This window comes from Mycteria americana, chromosome 2, assembly GCF_035582795.1.
Source record: "Mycteria americana isolate JAX WOST 10 ecotype Jacksonville Zoo and Gardens chromosome 2, USCA_MyAme_1.0, whole genome shotgun sequence".
Lineage (NCBI taxonomy): Eukaryota > Metazoa > Chordata > Aves > Ciconiiformes > Ciconiidae > Mycteria > Mycteria americana.
In genome coordinates this window covers 37,096,121-37,107,008 of record NC_134366.1, presented here as the reverse complement: position 1 = coordinate 37,107,008, position 10,888 = coordinate 37,096,121, and the positions used below count along the sequence as shown (strand labels likewise).

The following is a 10,888-nucleotide window of genomic DNA, read 5'->3' as shown; positions in this document are numbered from 1 at the left end:
GACACAAGAAGAGTACAGGAGAGTGTCTAGAGAATTTAGTACAAAAGTAACTGAGCAGCATAATAACAGATGAAATTTAAAAGTGAAGTATGAAGAAACATACTGCAAAGAACTGTTTATGAAAACTCAGCCACAAATGGGTTTTAAAATAGTTGTTACCTCCTGGAGGAACAGTTTCAAAATAAGTGCAGACTCCTGCCTTTTGCTCTGCCTCTAGCACTGTTCAGGAGAGATTAATGTTAAGCTGCACAGAAGACAGAATATTATGTTATTTCATAATTCTTGTGTATCTTGCATTTAGTTTTGTTCAGCACATTTCATAAGTAACAAAAAGCAAAAAAGTCTGGAAAAGAGCAAGAATTATTAAAAACAGGAGATTAGTTATGCCCCAAGAAGGATATGTGAAAACTGAACTTGTTCTTTCTGGGGAAAAAAAAAAAACAAAACCAAACCAAACTAAAAAGAACTCACAACCACAAACAAACAAACCCCAAAAACTATAAGCTACAACTTAGCAATGAGTACATAACACATTTACTACAGAAAAGTTTCATCAGTCATTTGTATCATGTACCTGTAAGCCCCTGAATGAAAAAGCTGTGGGATTTTTTGTTTGGTCAAATTCATCAGACAAAAGAAGAAACTTAGAAAGTACACTCTAATTTACTTGTTTAGTTTTCTGCTTGGAATATGATGAAGGCAAAGCGCTTAATATCATTTAAAAAAAAGGCTTAGAGACATATCCTAGGAGCATAGGAAAAACATCTGCAATGCTAGTAGTTTGGATTAAGTGTTCTCAGTGCTCTGAGACTTCATGCTTTAGGATAGTAAGCTCATCCTGGGCAGTTTTTAGTGTCCGCAAAGCATCCAGCATTGATCATTGTCAGAAACAATACTAAACCACTAATCTGCTCTGATATAATACTTGACACATTCCTAAAGTCGTATGTAAAATTAAGCAGACAATGAAGCTGGGATATTAAAACCTGATTCTAAAATTACCAGCCAAGCGATTACTTGGTTACAAAACTCTTAAAAACTTGACACAACAGGCAGCAAAACTAGCATGAGATCTCTGCAGGGAGGAATCCTACCTCTCCACTGACAGAAACATCCCGTGGGTGCTACCACCAGCAGCACTGATTTCCTCTCAATGAAGAAGATGGCCTGTAGATCTATGAATCGTGAACACGTTGTCTCGTGACTTGGTCAGGCTTCACACTCAACAGCTCCTCCTGCTGCTATACACAGAGCCCTCGTAGCTCTTCAGAGAACTGGATATACACTTAAAAGCATTAAGCCTGCCACAGCACACTAGTTTTACTTCTATGGGAGAACAGGGCTAAATTTGCCAGTTTATGGCCCTATTTCTGCTTATGTTATAAATGGTTTCTCCTTTGAAAATCCTAAGGTAAGCAAAGCTTTTATTTTTTAAGACTCTCATCTGAATCGTGGGGCCATGCTAGTGCTCTCATTTCATGAAAGTTCCTCCTGTCTGGCCTATAGCTTAAATACAAGAACTGTGTAGGCTTTAGTAGATTACATTAGATTAGCATATCATCATTACATAAGGAGACCCAACCATACAAATCTCCTTACAAAAGGAGTCTTAATTTGGAGCTTTTCTCAGGGCTAAGTTGATACTTCGGAGAGTAATTTGACAATATCTTCATTTAAGCTGCTGTAGAAGTGCTTCTTACTCTACAGCTTGGATTATTCAGAAGATAATGTCCCAACTGATCATGTAAATGAGAGGACAGTAATCTTTGGCTCCCACAGATAGGCAAAGCAAAAGTATTACCAATGTAGGCAATTGTCATCCCCTCCAAACAGGATATGGCTGAAATTCTTCCAATTGTTTAATTCATTAGAAAGAAAAATTATTTTTTGAAAAATTTTTTTAAAAATGTGGTAGCTTTGACCAATTACTTGCCACCTAAAAATAGAAGTTGAAGTCAGTAGAAATTACTGTTCTTGTAGCATGCTTTTTTGTCAGATGGAATCAGACTCTCAGACAATGCCCAAGGACATTTATTATACCTCTATTATTTTAAGCTTTCCAGTAAACTATGGCAAATTCCACAATAGCATGAGACTAGCTTTAAAGTTAAAAATATAATGGACTTAACAAAGGGATACCCTTTTATTTGTCTTTCAGTTCTTGAGCCTTTAAAGTTCTTTTCCAAAAGCAACAAAACTACGTTTTTAAGAGAAGCTGAACTGACAAATTGCTATGTCCTGAATCTTTCAAACGTGAATGTCCTTGTGAGTTAACTTAATTAACTTTGGCCTTGAGTCCAAAAATGTTCTTTTTTTAAATTACTACCTTGAATCACCTATCTTTTTAGCCTACTTTCACTATGGGAACTGGTTTACAAGGATTCAGAATTAGTTTTCTGACAGTAAAACAGAAGTTGATGCAGTCCTATCCTAGGACGACTCTTGCATTTGGAAGTCCTTCCTTGCTATTCCATGCTTCATTGCAAATTACCTGACTTTATGCATTTATGTTTTGTACTTACTACTCCTCCATACTCATCCAAACAAGATGCCCCTGTTGTCTTACTTGCCTCAAACCATGAGCTGATTACAGAGAAGTTGTATCCCACACTTCTGTCTATCTTATACTGAGGTCCAAGGCCTCCTTATACTCTTCTGAGAGTCTACAGATAACTCGACATCTATCAGTCTACAAGCAGCTACTAGAACAAATGCTTGAGCAGGGCAATCCAGTATCTCAACATAGAAAAGACAGTCATTGAGACAATGTTCTCAACTGGAGGTCTGTGTCTGTTTTAAGTTGATGAAGAGTGACTCTGAACCCTGGATCTTCTTAATCTACCCAGCTCCCCACAGGCCAGATGCTGGGAATGACAGAGACCTCTACCTACACCAGTCTTGGGGACACTTCATCATAAAATAAATGGATACCAATTAAATCTCCATGCCTGTGACATAAATCCACAGCATCAAAGAACAGACAAAGTACTTTGGTATTTTCACACCTGTTAAACTCATCAGTAAATTTATCAGTCAGTAAGTTGTGGCATAACAGTTGTGTGACTGATTGAGCTGTGAAGTATTTTGGCAATCTTCCAGCTGCCCGCTCTGCTTCACACTCTGGCTGGATTGGCTGGTGTCTCTCTACCTGTTACCTGTCATTTTTTTGATAGCTTACTGCAATGGTGAACAGCATTGCCTCACCCTGCGCCTACCTGGAGTCTACAACAACATCCTGGCCAGGCAATTCTCAGCCTCTCTGTTCACCTGAAACCTCTCATAGCAGAATATCCCTTATCTCCCCTAGGGGCAAGTAGTTGCATCATGGGCCTACAAAACTCACTCTCCAAAACCACACGAACAGCAGATACGGAGAGAATTCCAAGTTCTGCCTTCATGTGCTAAGATCAAATCCTTTAACTGCCACTCTGCATCCTAGGGTGCAGAAAATATTTCTATGTCCCACTCCCAAATATTTTATCTTTATAACACAGGCATGTGACAATACAGCAGCAGTTCTTTTTAATTTGAGAATAGCTTTTATCTTTTCAATAATGGAAAATATGCATTGAATGTAATCCAGATATTCAAGTCAATGTAACATTTGTAATTTAAAAAAAAATAAAAATCACAATGTTGTCTTGAGACAACTGCACATAGCACAAATACGCTGCCACAAGGAATTACTATAAACAGAGCTTAAAATAAAACCAAGACTTGTTTGATGAAGATGTTACACAAAAGTAGATGCTATGCACAAATTTAGCTTTGTCTTAAGAAGGAGCCTAATATGTAGTGAGCCTTAGCAACAGCAGCATCTCAGAGACTCTGCCCTTCAAGTGGTGGCACATTTGCCCTGTCTTAGACTGTATAAAACACAGCAAGCAGCAAAGATTAGAGGCACACCATTCATCAGGCATTTTTATTCACTCTTCGGTCTATAATGTTTTCCATCTTTGTTCCTTACCTGTTTGGGTGAACAGGTTCCTCTCTTCCATCCAAATGCGCTGTAAAAGACATAATAAACATAAAGCCATCAGTATATTCCAAATGACAGGACTTGCACCGCAGTAGTATTGAAAAGTAACCCTCAAAGCATATGTTTGCCACTGCAGAATATTTTTGAAGGATCCTAGCATCAAGAATTTTTCAAGCCCAGCCCAGAATTGCTCTTTCATGTTGATAAACCAGGGTTTGAAAAACTATGGAGAGATACACCTTTCTCCCAAACAATTCCAAAGGCAAAGATTAAAAAAAAAAGCAGGCCTTCTGAACAGCTTCAGTACAATTCAGAAATCATAATGGTGCAAAGTAGTCAGTACTGTTTTGTGATGAGGTAAGATTTATGACTCAGGTCATAACTCAAGCTCTTTCTTAAAACCAGCTCACACCACCGTGACTGCAGCACAAATCACGGACTCACCAACACTGGCACGGTTAGCTGATAACTAGCAGCAGCTCAGGCTTGGCCCACTTCCACGCAGTAAGAGGATGAAAAGCAGCCAAGGTACCCAAGCACCTAATCCCCGATTTCAACATAAGAAATGGGTTCTAAGGTATTTGTCAAAGACCAAACAAGAAGTTTACCACAGAACTGAGAAAAAAAACCCACATTCTCCTGAGTTCCAGTCTAGGCCCATAAGACCATCTTTCTTCTTTCATCTACAGTGTACCTCTTAAAGAGAACTGGTTGCCTCTTTTGCCACGTTTCCTTTAGTACTGGACTTCACACATTTGGTTTATTTTTCCTTCCTTCGGGACAGAATTACATAGCAATAATTCCGATTCCAAAATAACTATTGTTCCATTGTGTAATGGTCTGAGGTAGTAAAAAGACAAAGGTATTGCACTGAATAACTGAAAGACTAAAATACGAACCTTCTAGGCAAACCACACCAAGGCAAACAGTCTCAGTGAATGTTAATACATGTAGGAAAGTAATAGCGCATTAAAAATGTGCCCCAAGTTATTTTAGTTTACTGCAGCAATTCAAACCCACAAAGCCAGAAAAGCCCTGACTTTGTTTTCAGCATTGCCTCTGGAAGTCCCACAACATATTCTGTCCTACAGAGGAAGTCATACAACATGTGTGGTATTCATGCCAACATACACTACAGAAGCTATATTTAGCAGAGAAGGGTAACATTTCACTATTACTCTGTCCTGTTGCAGAATGTTTCAAAACATAAAACACTGGGCACCTTGAACAACCCCCCTTCCTGCACTGTCTACTTTACCTACAGACCAGTTCTTACCACTGTGTTGCTCCAGATTCACACTTAGTAACATCCAAATGGGCTTAAACAAATTAAGTCAAGTCCTCTCCATTTGACATACCTCTTCTTACTGGTGAAAATACCTCTCCTAAACTAGTATATTTTTATATTAGATAGAACCTCTGCTTCCACTAACACCACAGTATGCAAACCCACAAATACTCCGTTTGTATCATCTACACCTTCATGAAAGGATATTGTATCATGACTGCTGGCAGTCACTCACACAGCAGACATCTGAGTGGTCAGCTGTAAGGCAGAGAAGACAACAGTTCCTTTTACAGACCGATCCTTAGTATGTTAATCTTTAGTGTTGAAAACCTTACAGGTCCAGTATTTTCCCTGAACATTATTTCGTTATTTCAAAAGTTTAACAAAAAACAATTGAACTGTCTCGAATTAAGGCACAGTTTTCAAAAACAGCTTCCCGGAGAAAAATTAAAATAATATTGCTACAATGTCCCTCCACATGCTGTGTCCCATCCACAGTTAACTAAGGTTAACTGTGAAGCTCAACATGCGATGCTCAGTATGGAGCATACATATTTAGAGGGCAAAACCCTACAGAAATGAAGAGAGTTACAGATGCTTGAAGTCTGCATTCTATGAAGAGAGAACCTTTGAACGGATGTCAGTGGGCATGAGCCCACATCACGTGCTTAAAGAAGCTTACGAATTTACACTATTGTAATTTCTTAAAGCAGCTTAAAAGGTACTTTCAGCTCATTCCTCTTTTAAAGATGAGAGAAACCATGGGTCTTATCATGAGTCTTGTGATATTGTTACATACATCTGGCTCCTGAAATCATATCAGACACGAAAGCCTTACTAAAAAAATTACAGTCCTTACAATCATGGTAAAAAGTCTGCAAACATGAGTGACGTGCACCATGAAAGTTCAAAACCAAATGGCAAATAAAAGAAATGGAGAATACCTTTAAACTAGTGTCTTTCCAATCAACCTCATAATTCTGGGAGTCTGACATGATTTGAGTTTGGCAACAACGGGAGAAGTCAAGATGCCAATTTAAAGTGGTTCCAGTACACGTGTATTACCTCACCCCCCATGAAGTATATGAATTTAGCTGTGTATCATAAGCAAATTAGTTTTATTGTGGTAAGTGTACTGTCAAGATTACAGTGTTAATTGTTAAAGTTTAGGAGTGTATTAATATTTTGTATATACCTAGTGATGAAACGTCAGAAACTGCACAAACGTTATGTGTCTCATGCTCTAGACAACATGAGCAGTGGAAAACAATGTACTCTCTCCAAACGAGGAAGTGAAAATTTGCTGAATATTCTTATGAATTGTCTGCAAAGTTCTGCCATCAAGTTCTGCCATCAGAGGAACCTTTGATGTATTTTTACCCTGTCCTCATTCCCTCTTGCTTCATGTTGGCACTTCAGATGAGCAGTGCTCCACAGGGCAATTAGAGGAGCACACTTACACCAGTTCCAGCATAACATAGAAGCACACACAGAAAAAAAAAGGTTTTCAAGTGTCAGTCAGTGGGAAATCCTCACAGTTTTAATGTCCATAGTCAGGGCAAACAGTTCACCTCCTGTGATCACTGCCTTTTGATCACTGGACATTATTACACCAGGCTTTTTTAACAGCTCTTCTTCCTCCTTGCCAAGGAGAGTGAGATGGTGGCCATGTCTGAAATTCATTACTTAAATTGTTTAGAAGTCCACACTGTATGGATATCGACACATCCTCTTCAAGCACCGCGTTATCCAGCACGCTGGGAAGACATCTGGGCCGTCTTCTTTTCTCGTGGTGGTCCCTTCCGTAATACTCTCACCTTCTAAACAGGAAGATTTTCGCATCCTACACGAGATGGAGGATCCAACCGCGCACCTGCTCCCCCCCCAGCCCCGTGTGGCAGCACGCTGGCTAGCGCTCCTGGCCAGCCCTTCTCAAGCCTGGAGGGGTTCGGCCTCACTTTTGCAACCTGCGGCGCTTCCCGCTCTTTATTCTCCGGGCTCCCTTCAGAAAGCTTTGAGAACGCAAGGACACCTACGGCGGGGGCAGCACTTCGCTCAGGGCCGGGCCGGGCCACGCCACGGGCCCCGGCCGCCGCCCGCTGAGCTCGGAGCCCGCTCGGGCCGCCGTGTGACCCTTGCTTCGCCTTGCGCTGTGCGCATGCGCCCAGAACCCTCCCCTCCCCTACTCCCACGCGCCCCACCGTTCTTTACGTACCAGAGTTACGTCTGACGCCATTCCGCAGGGAGGGGGAGGGGGAGGAAGTCCGGTGCCCGCCAGTCGCAACCTACCCCGCTAGCCGCTAGCGCCGTGACGTTTACCTTGTTGGACAGGCTTCACAACCAATGAGAGGTCTATAAGCCGGCACTTGATTGGTTGTCACGTCGGGAGGGGCGGGCCGAGTGCCGGCGTAGCTTGGTTGCGGCAACACCGGCTTACATAGGGCAGAGTACGGCGTGTCCTTGGGCTCAGACGCCGGGCGGTGTGGGAGTTACCGGTCTTGTGGTCACCGCGGTGGGCGCAGCGTCAGTGAGGCGGCCGGCCAGGCAGGTGCGGGCAGCCGCCGGTGGGGCAGCCGCGCGCGCGGCCTGGCCCTGGGCCGGCCTGGGCCTGGCGCCGTGGCTCGGCGGGACCGTTAGTCTGGAGGGGGGCGGTGAGGCAGCCGGGCGGGAGGGGTGGGGGCGGGCGGGAAGCGCTCTCGTCTGTCCTGAGAGCGCGGTTCTCGCCTCCGTGGGCTGGGGCGGGGGAGGCCGGGGCCGCGGCCTAAGGAGGCGGCCGGGGTGTGGCGGAAGGTCACCGCGGGGCCTAGTGGCCCCACCTGGGGCGGCTGCGGCCGGGGTCCTGCGGGGGCGGGGGGGACCCGGCCTGCCCGGGCTCTGCCGGCGGCCGCTCGAGGCCGGGGGTGGCGCGGCCTGGCCCGCGCGCCCTTGCGCGTTGAGGGCGCCAGCCGCCGCTCTGGGGTCGTGCCGGGGTCGCGCCGTTCGCCTGGAGGGGCCCCCGCGGCGGGAGCCTGCTCCTGGCCTCAAGGTCAGCCTCCGCGCAGGTAGAGCCGGAGCCGGGAGCTGCGGTTGCCCTTGGGTGCTTTCGCCACACCGCGTGCAAATAGCGTTGCTGCTGCCGGCTGCTCGGGAGGCAACCCGGCTGGTGGCAAGAGGGGAGCGGGCCAGCTCTGTGCCTGCTACCCTCGGCTTCTTGCAAGGAGATGTGCTGGTGCGCTTTTCCAGCTGAAACGGAAAAACGTGCAGGCAGTCTTGTCGCTTTACACGAGATTATTCATGACTAGGAAACTTTCTTACTGTAGATATACAAGCTATATATGAAAGTCGAGTTCAATTTACTCTTCAAAGATTACCTCTGTACTTTTCAAATGCTGTAGGGCAATTACTTTGGCTGAAGGTTTTTCCTGCTCTTCAAGCATGTTTATCACCTTGATACCTTTTATGTAGTCTAATGATTCTGTGCTAATCTTCAAACCCAGGAGCTATAGCTTATGGATAGAAAGTGTGCTGGAGAATTACTAGACTGATGGACTACATATATGGTTTTGTAAACCAACAGCACGCTTTTGAAGCTTCTGTTGAACAGGTGACCTTGAAGTTGCGATACTGACCTCTGTGTGTGTGTTCTTGGTCTAGTACTGAAAATGGGAGATATTGAGAAGGGCAAGAAGATCTTTGTCCAGAAATGTTCCCAGTGCCATACAGTTGAAAAGGGAGGCAAGCACAAGACTGGACCCAACCTGAATGGCCTATTTGGACGCAAGACTGGACAAGCTGAGGGCTTCTCTTACACGGATGCTAATAAGAATAAAGGTAAACTTAAAGCTGCTCTTATGAGTTACTAGGGACAAAAATATTCAGTTCTTGGTGATAGTTCTAGAAGTACTGAAATTTGCCAAAAGGTAAAATAATATGGAGGACAAGAATATAAATGGTTTGTTATTCTGAAGTCACTAACTGTCTTTTTTTCTTCTCTCCAGGTATCACCTGGGGCGAGGATACTCTGATGGAGTATTTGGAAAATCCAAAGAAGTATATCCCAGGAACAAAGATGATTTTTGCGGGTATTAAGAAGAAGTCTGAGAGAGCAGACTTAATAGCATACCTCAAAGATGCCACTTCAAAGTAAAAGTTATCTGCTGCCTTATTTATTTCACAAAGGAGATGGCAATGGAAATGTCTGTGATGAGATTGGTTTTTAAACTTTCTATTTTTACATGTACTGTGTCTAACCTTTAAATCTGTCTCGCCCATCAGATAACATTGCTTACAGTGGGTCACTGGGGTACACGCTTGTTTGGCAGCCATTAACTTAATGGAAACTGTGTAATTGGGTTGAATTAAATGACTATAATGTTCAGTCATACTTGATCATAGAATTAAAAAAAAAGAACAAAAACATTTCCTGCCTCTTCATTGTTTAAAAAAAAAAATCTATAAATAATCAAATGAGTGATTGTCAACAGCATAATAGCTTTGACAGCCCAACTCTTCCAGATTAAAAAGCAGGGTGGTTTTTGGCATCTTCCACCATACATCATCTTTCACATTACTTTAAAGATTTAAAAAAAAAAAAAAAAAACACAAGATAATATTTTTTTAAATTTAATCAGTGCTAGGTGTTGTGGTATATTAATCTGTCTAAAGCTTGCGATAAGAATGCATTTCATCTGACTTAAGTACTATTTGCGAAATGACAGTTGTGCCCAGCCACTTTTCTTTTCATCGAGGGGAAGCATGTTACTTAATTTATCCAGACTTTGACAGCTGCATGCACCAGTAGAGTGTAACTCCCCTTCAGAAACATCTTCAGTTTTTTAAATGTTATTGAAACCCTTCATTCAGTAAATCTTGTGAAAACAGCCATTGTTGGTATACTGAATAGAACAGAAAAATGTCCTGTTCTGGAAATACAAGTGCTAAAGACCAAGCTGAGAGTTATTAATCTTCTTAATTCAGCAGAAGCATTCACCTAAAACCTACTGTTACAGGCAATTTCAGATGAAGGGGTACAGGAATGAATGCGCTGGTACACTAAAAGGAAACGGTCTTCCTCTGTGCCTGGTTGTAGCTGATGTCATTACTTCTGAAGGTTCTGTTTCACACAGTGTAAAGCGGTATTTTTAATGTTTTAACTGCATTTTTTTCATACTAAGTGAATTGTTCAGATGAATGTATTTACTGTGTACCAACAGTAAGGCATAACTCAGAGCAATCAATACTGTAAATTAAAAAAAATTAAAAGTCTTGTTTGCTGTATGTGTCTGAAATTAAGTGAAAAATAGAGGCAATGTAGAAGAAAGTTGGGTGTCCAGCTTTACATCATTAAGAAATAAGACAAGCAAAAGCTCAGCATGAAAAAAAAGTAAATGCTAATGGAGTTGGTCTTGAAGTACTTAAAAGCGTGGCAGAGTTAGGAATTATTTTGGACTAGAACTGGTAAAGCTAAGCTCTTCCACCAGTGTTCTCTACAATGGGACTTTTGCTGTGTTTCCTGAGTGGGATGGGAGAAAACTGAAAGTACCTTGAAAGCTGTAGCTGTGCTGTAGGATTGGCTGAATTTGAGTTATGTCAAGTAGAATAGTGTGCTTAATGGCTGAGTTGCAAAGGCCTGTTATTCAGAA

At 42.6% G+C, this 10,888-nt stretch overlaps 1 protein-coding gene and 1 long non-coding RNA gene across 2 annotated transcripts; one reads left to right on the top strand and one right to left on the bottom strand.

Annotated features, from left to right (window-relative positions):
* Positions 1–170: 170 nt before the first annotated feature.
* Positions 171–7,411, bottom strand: LOC142405501 (uncharacterized). The gene is made up of 3 exons (XR_012774210.1): positions 6,728–7,411; positions 3,968–4,007; positions 171–244 (listed from the first exon to the last, which is right to left on the bottom strand). It is a non-coding gene; the product is annotated as an uncharacterized LOC142405501 (long non-coding RNA).
* Positions 7,412–7,656: 245 nt separating this feature from the next.
* Positions 7,657–10,523, top strand: CYCS (cytochrome c, somatic). Its single transcript, XM_075493013.1, has 3 exons — positions 7,657–7,815; positions 8,901–9,077; positions 9,245–10,523. Exons 2-3 carry the CDS (start codon positions 8,909–8,911, stop codon positions 9,391–9,393), a joined length of 318 nt encoding a protein of 105 aa, XP_075349128.1. The 5' UTR covers positions 7,657–7,815; positions 8,901–8,908; the 3' UTR covers positions 9,394–10,523.
* The last annotated feature ends 365 nt before the right edge of the window (positions 10,524–10,888 follow it).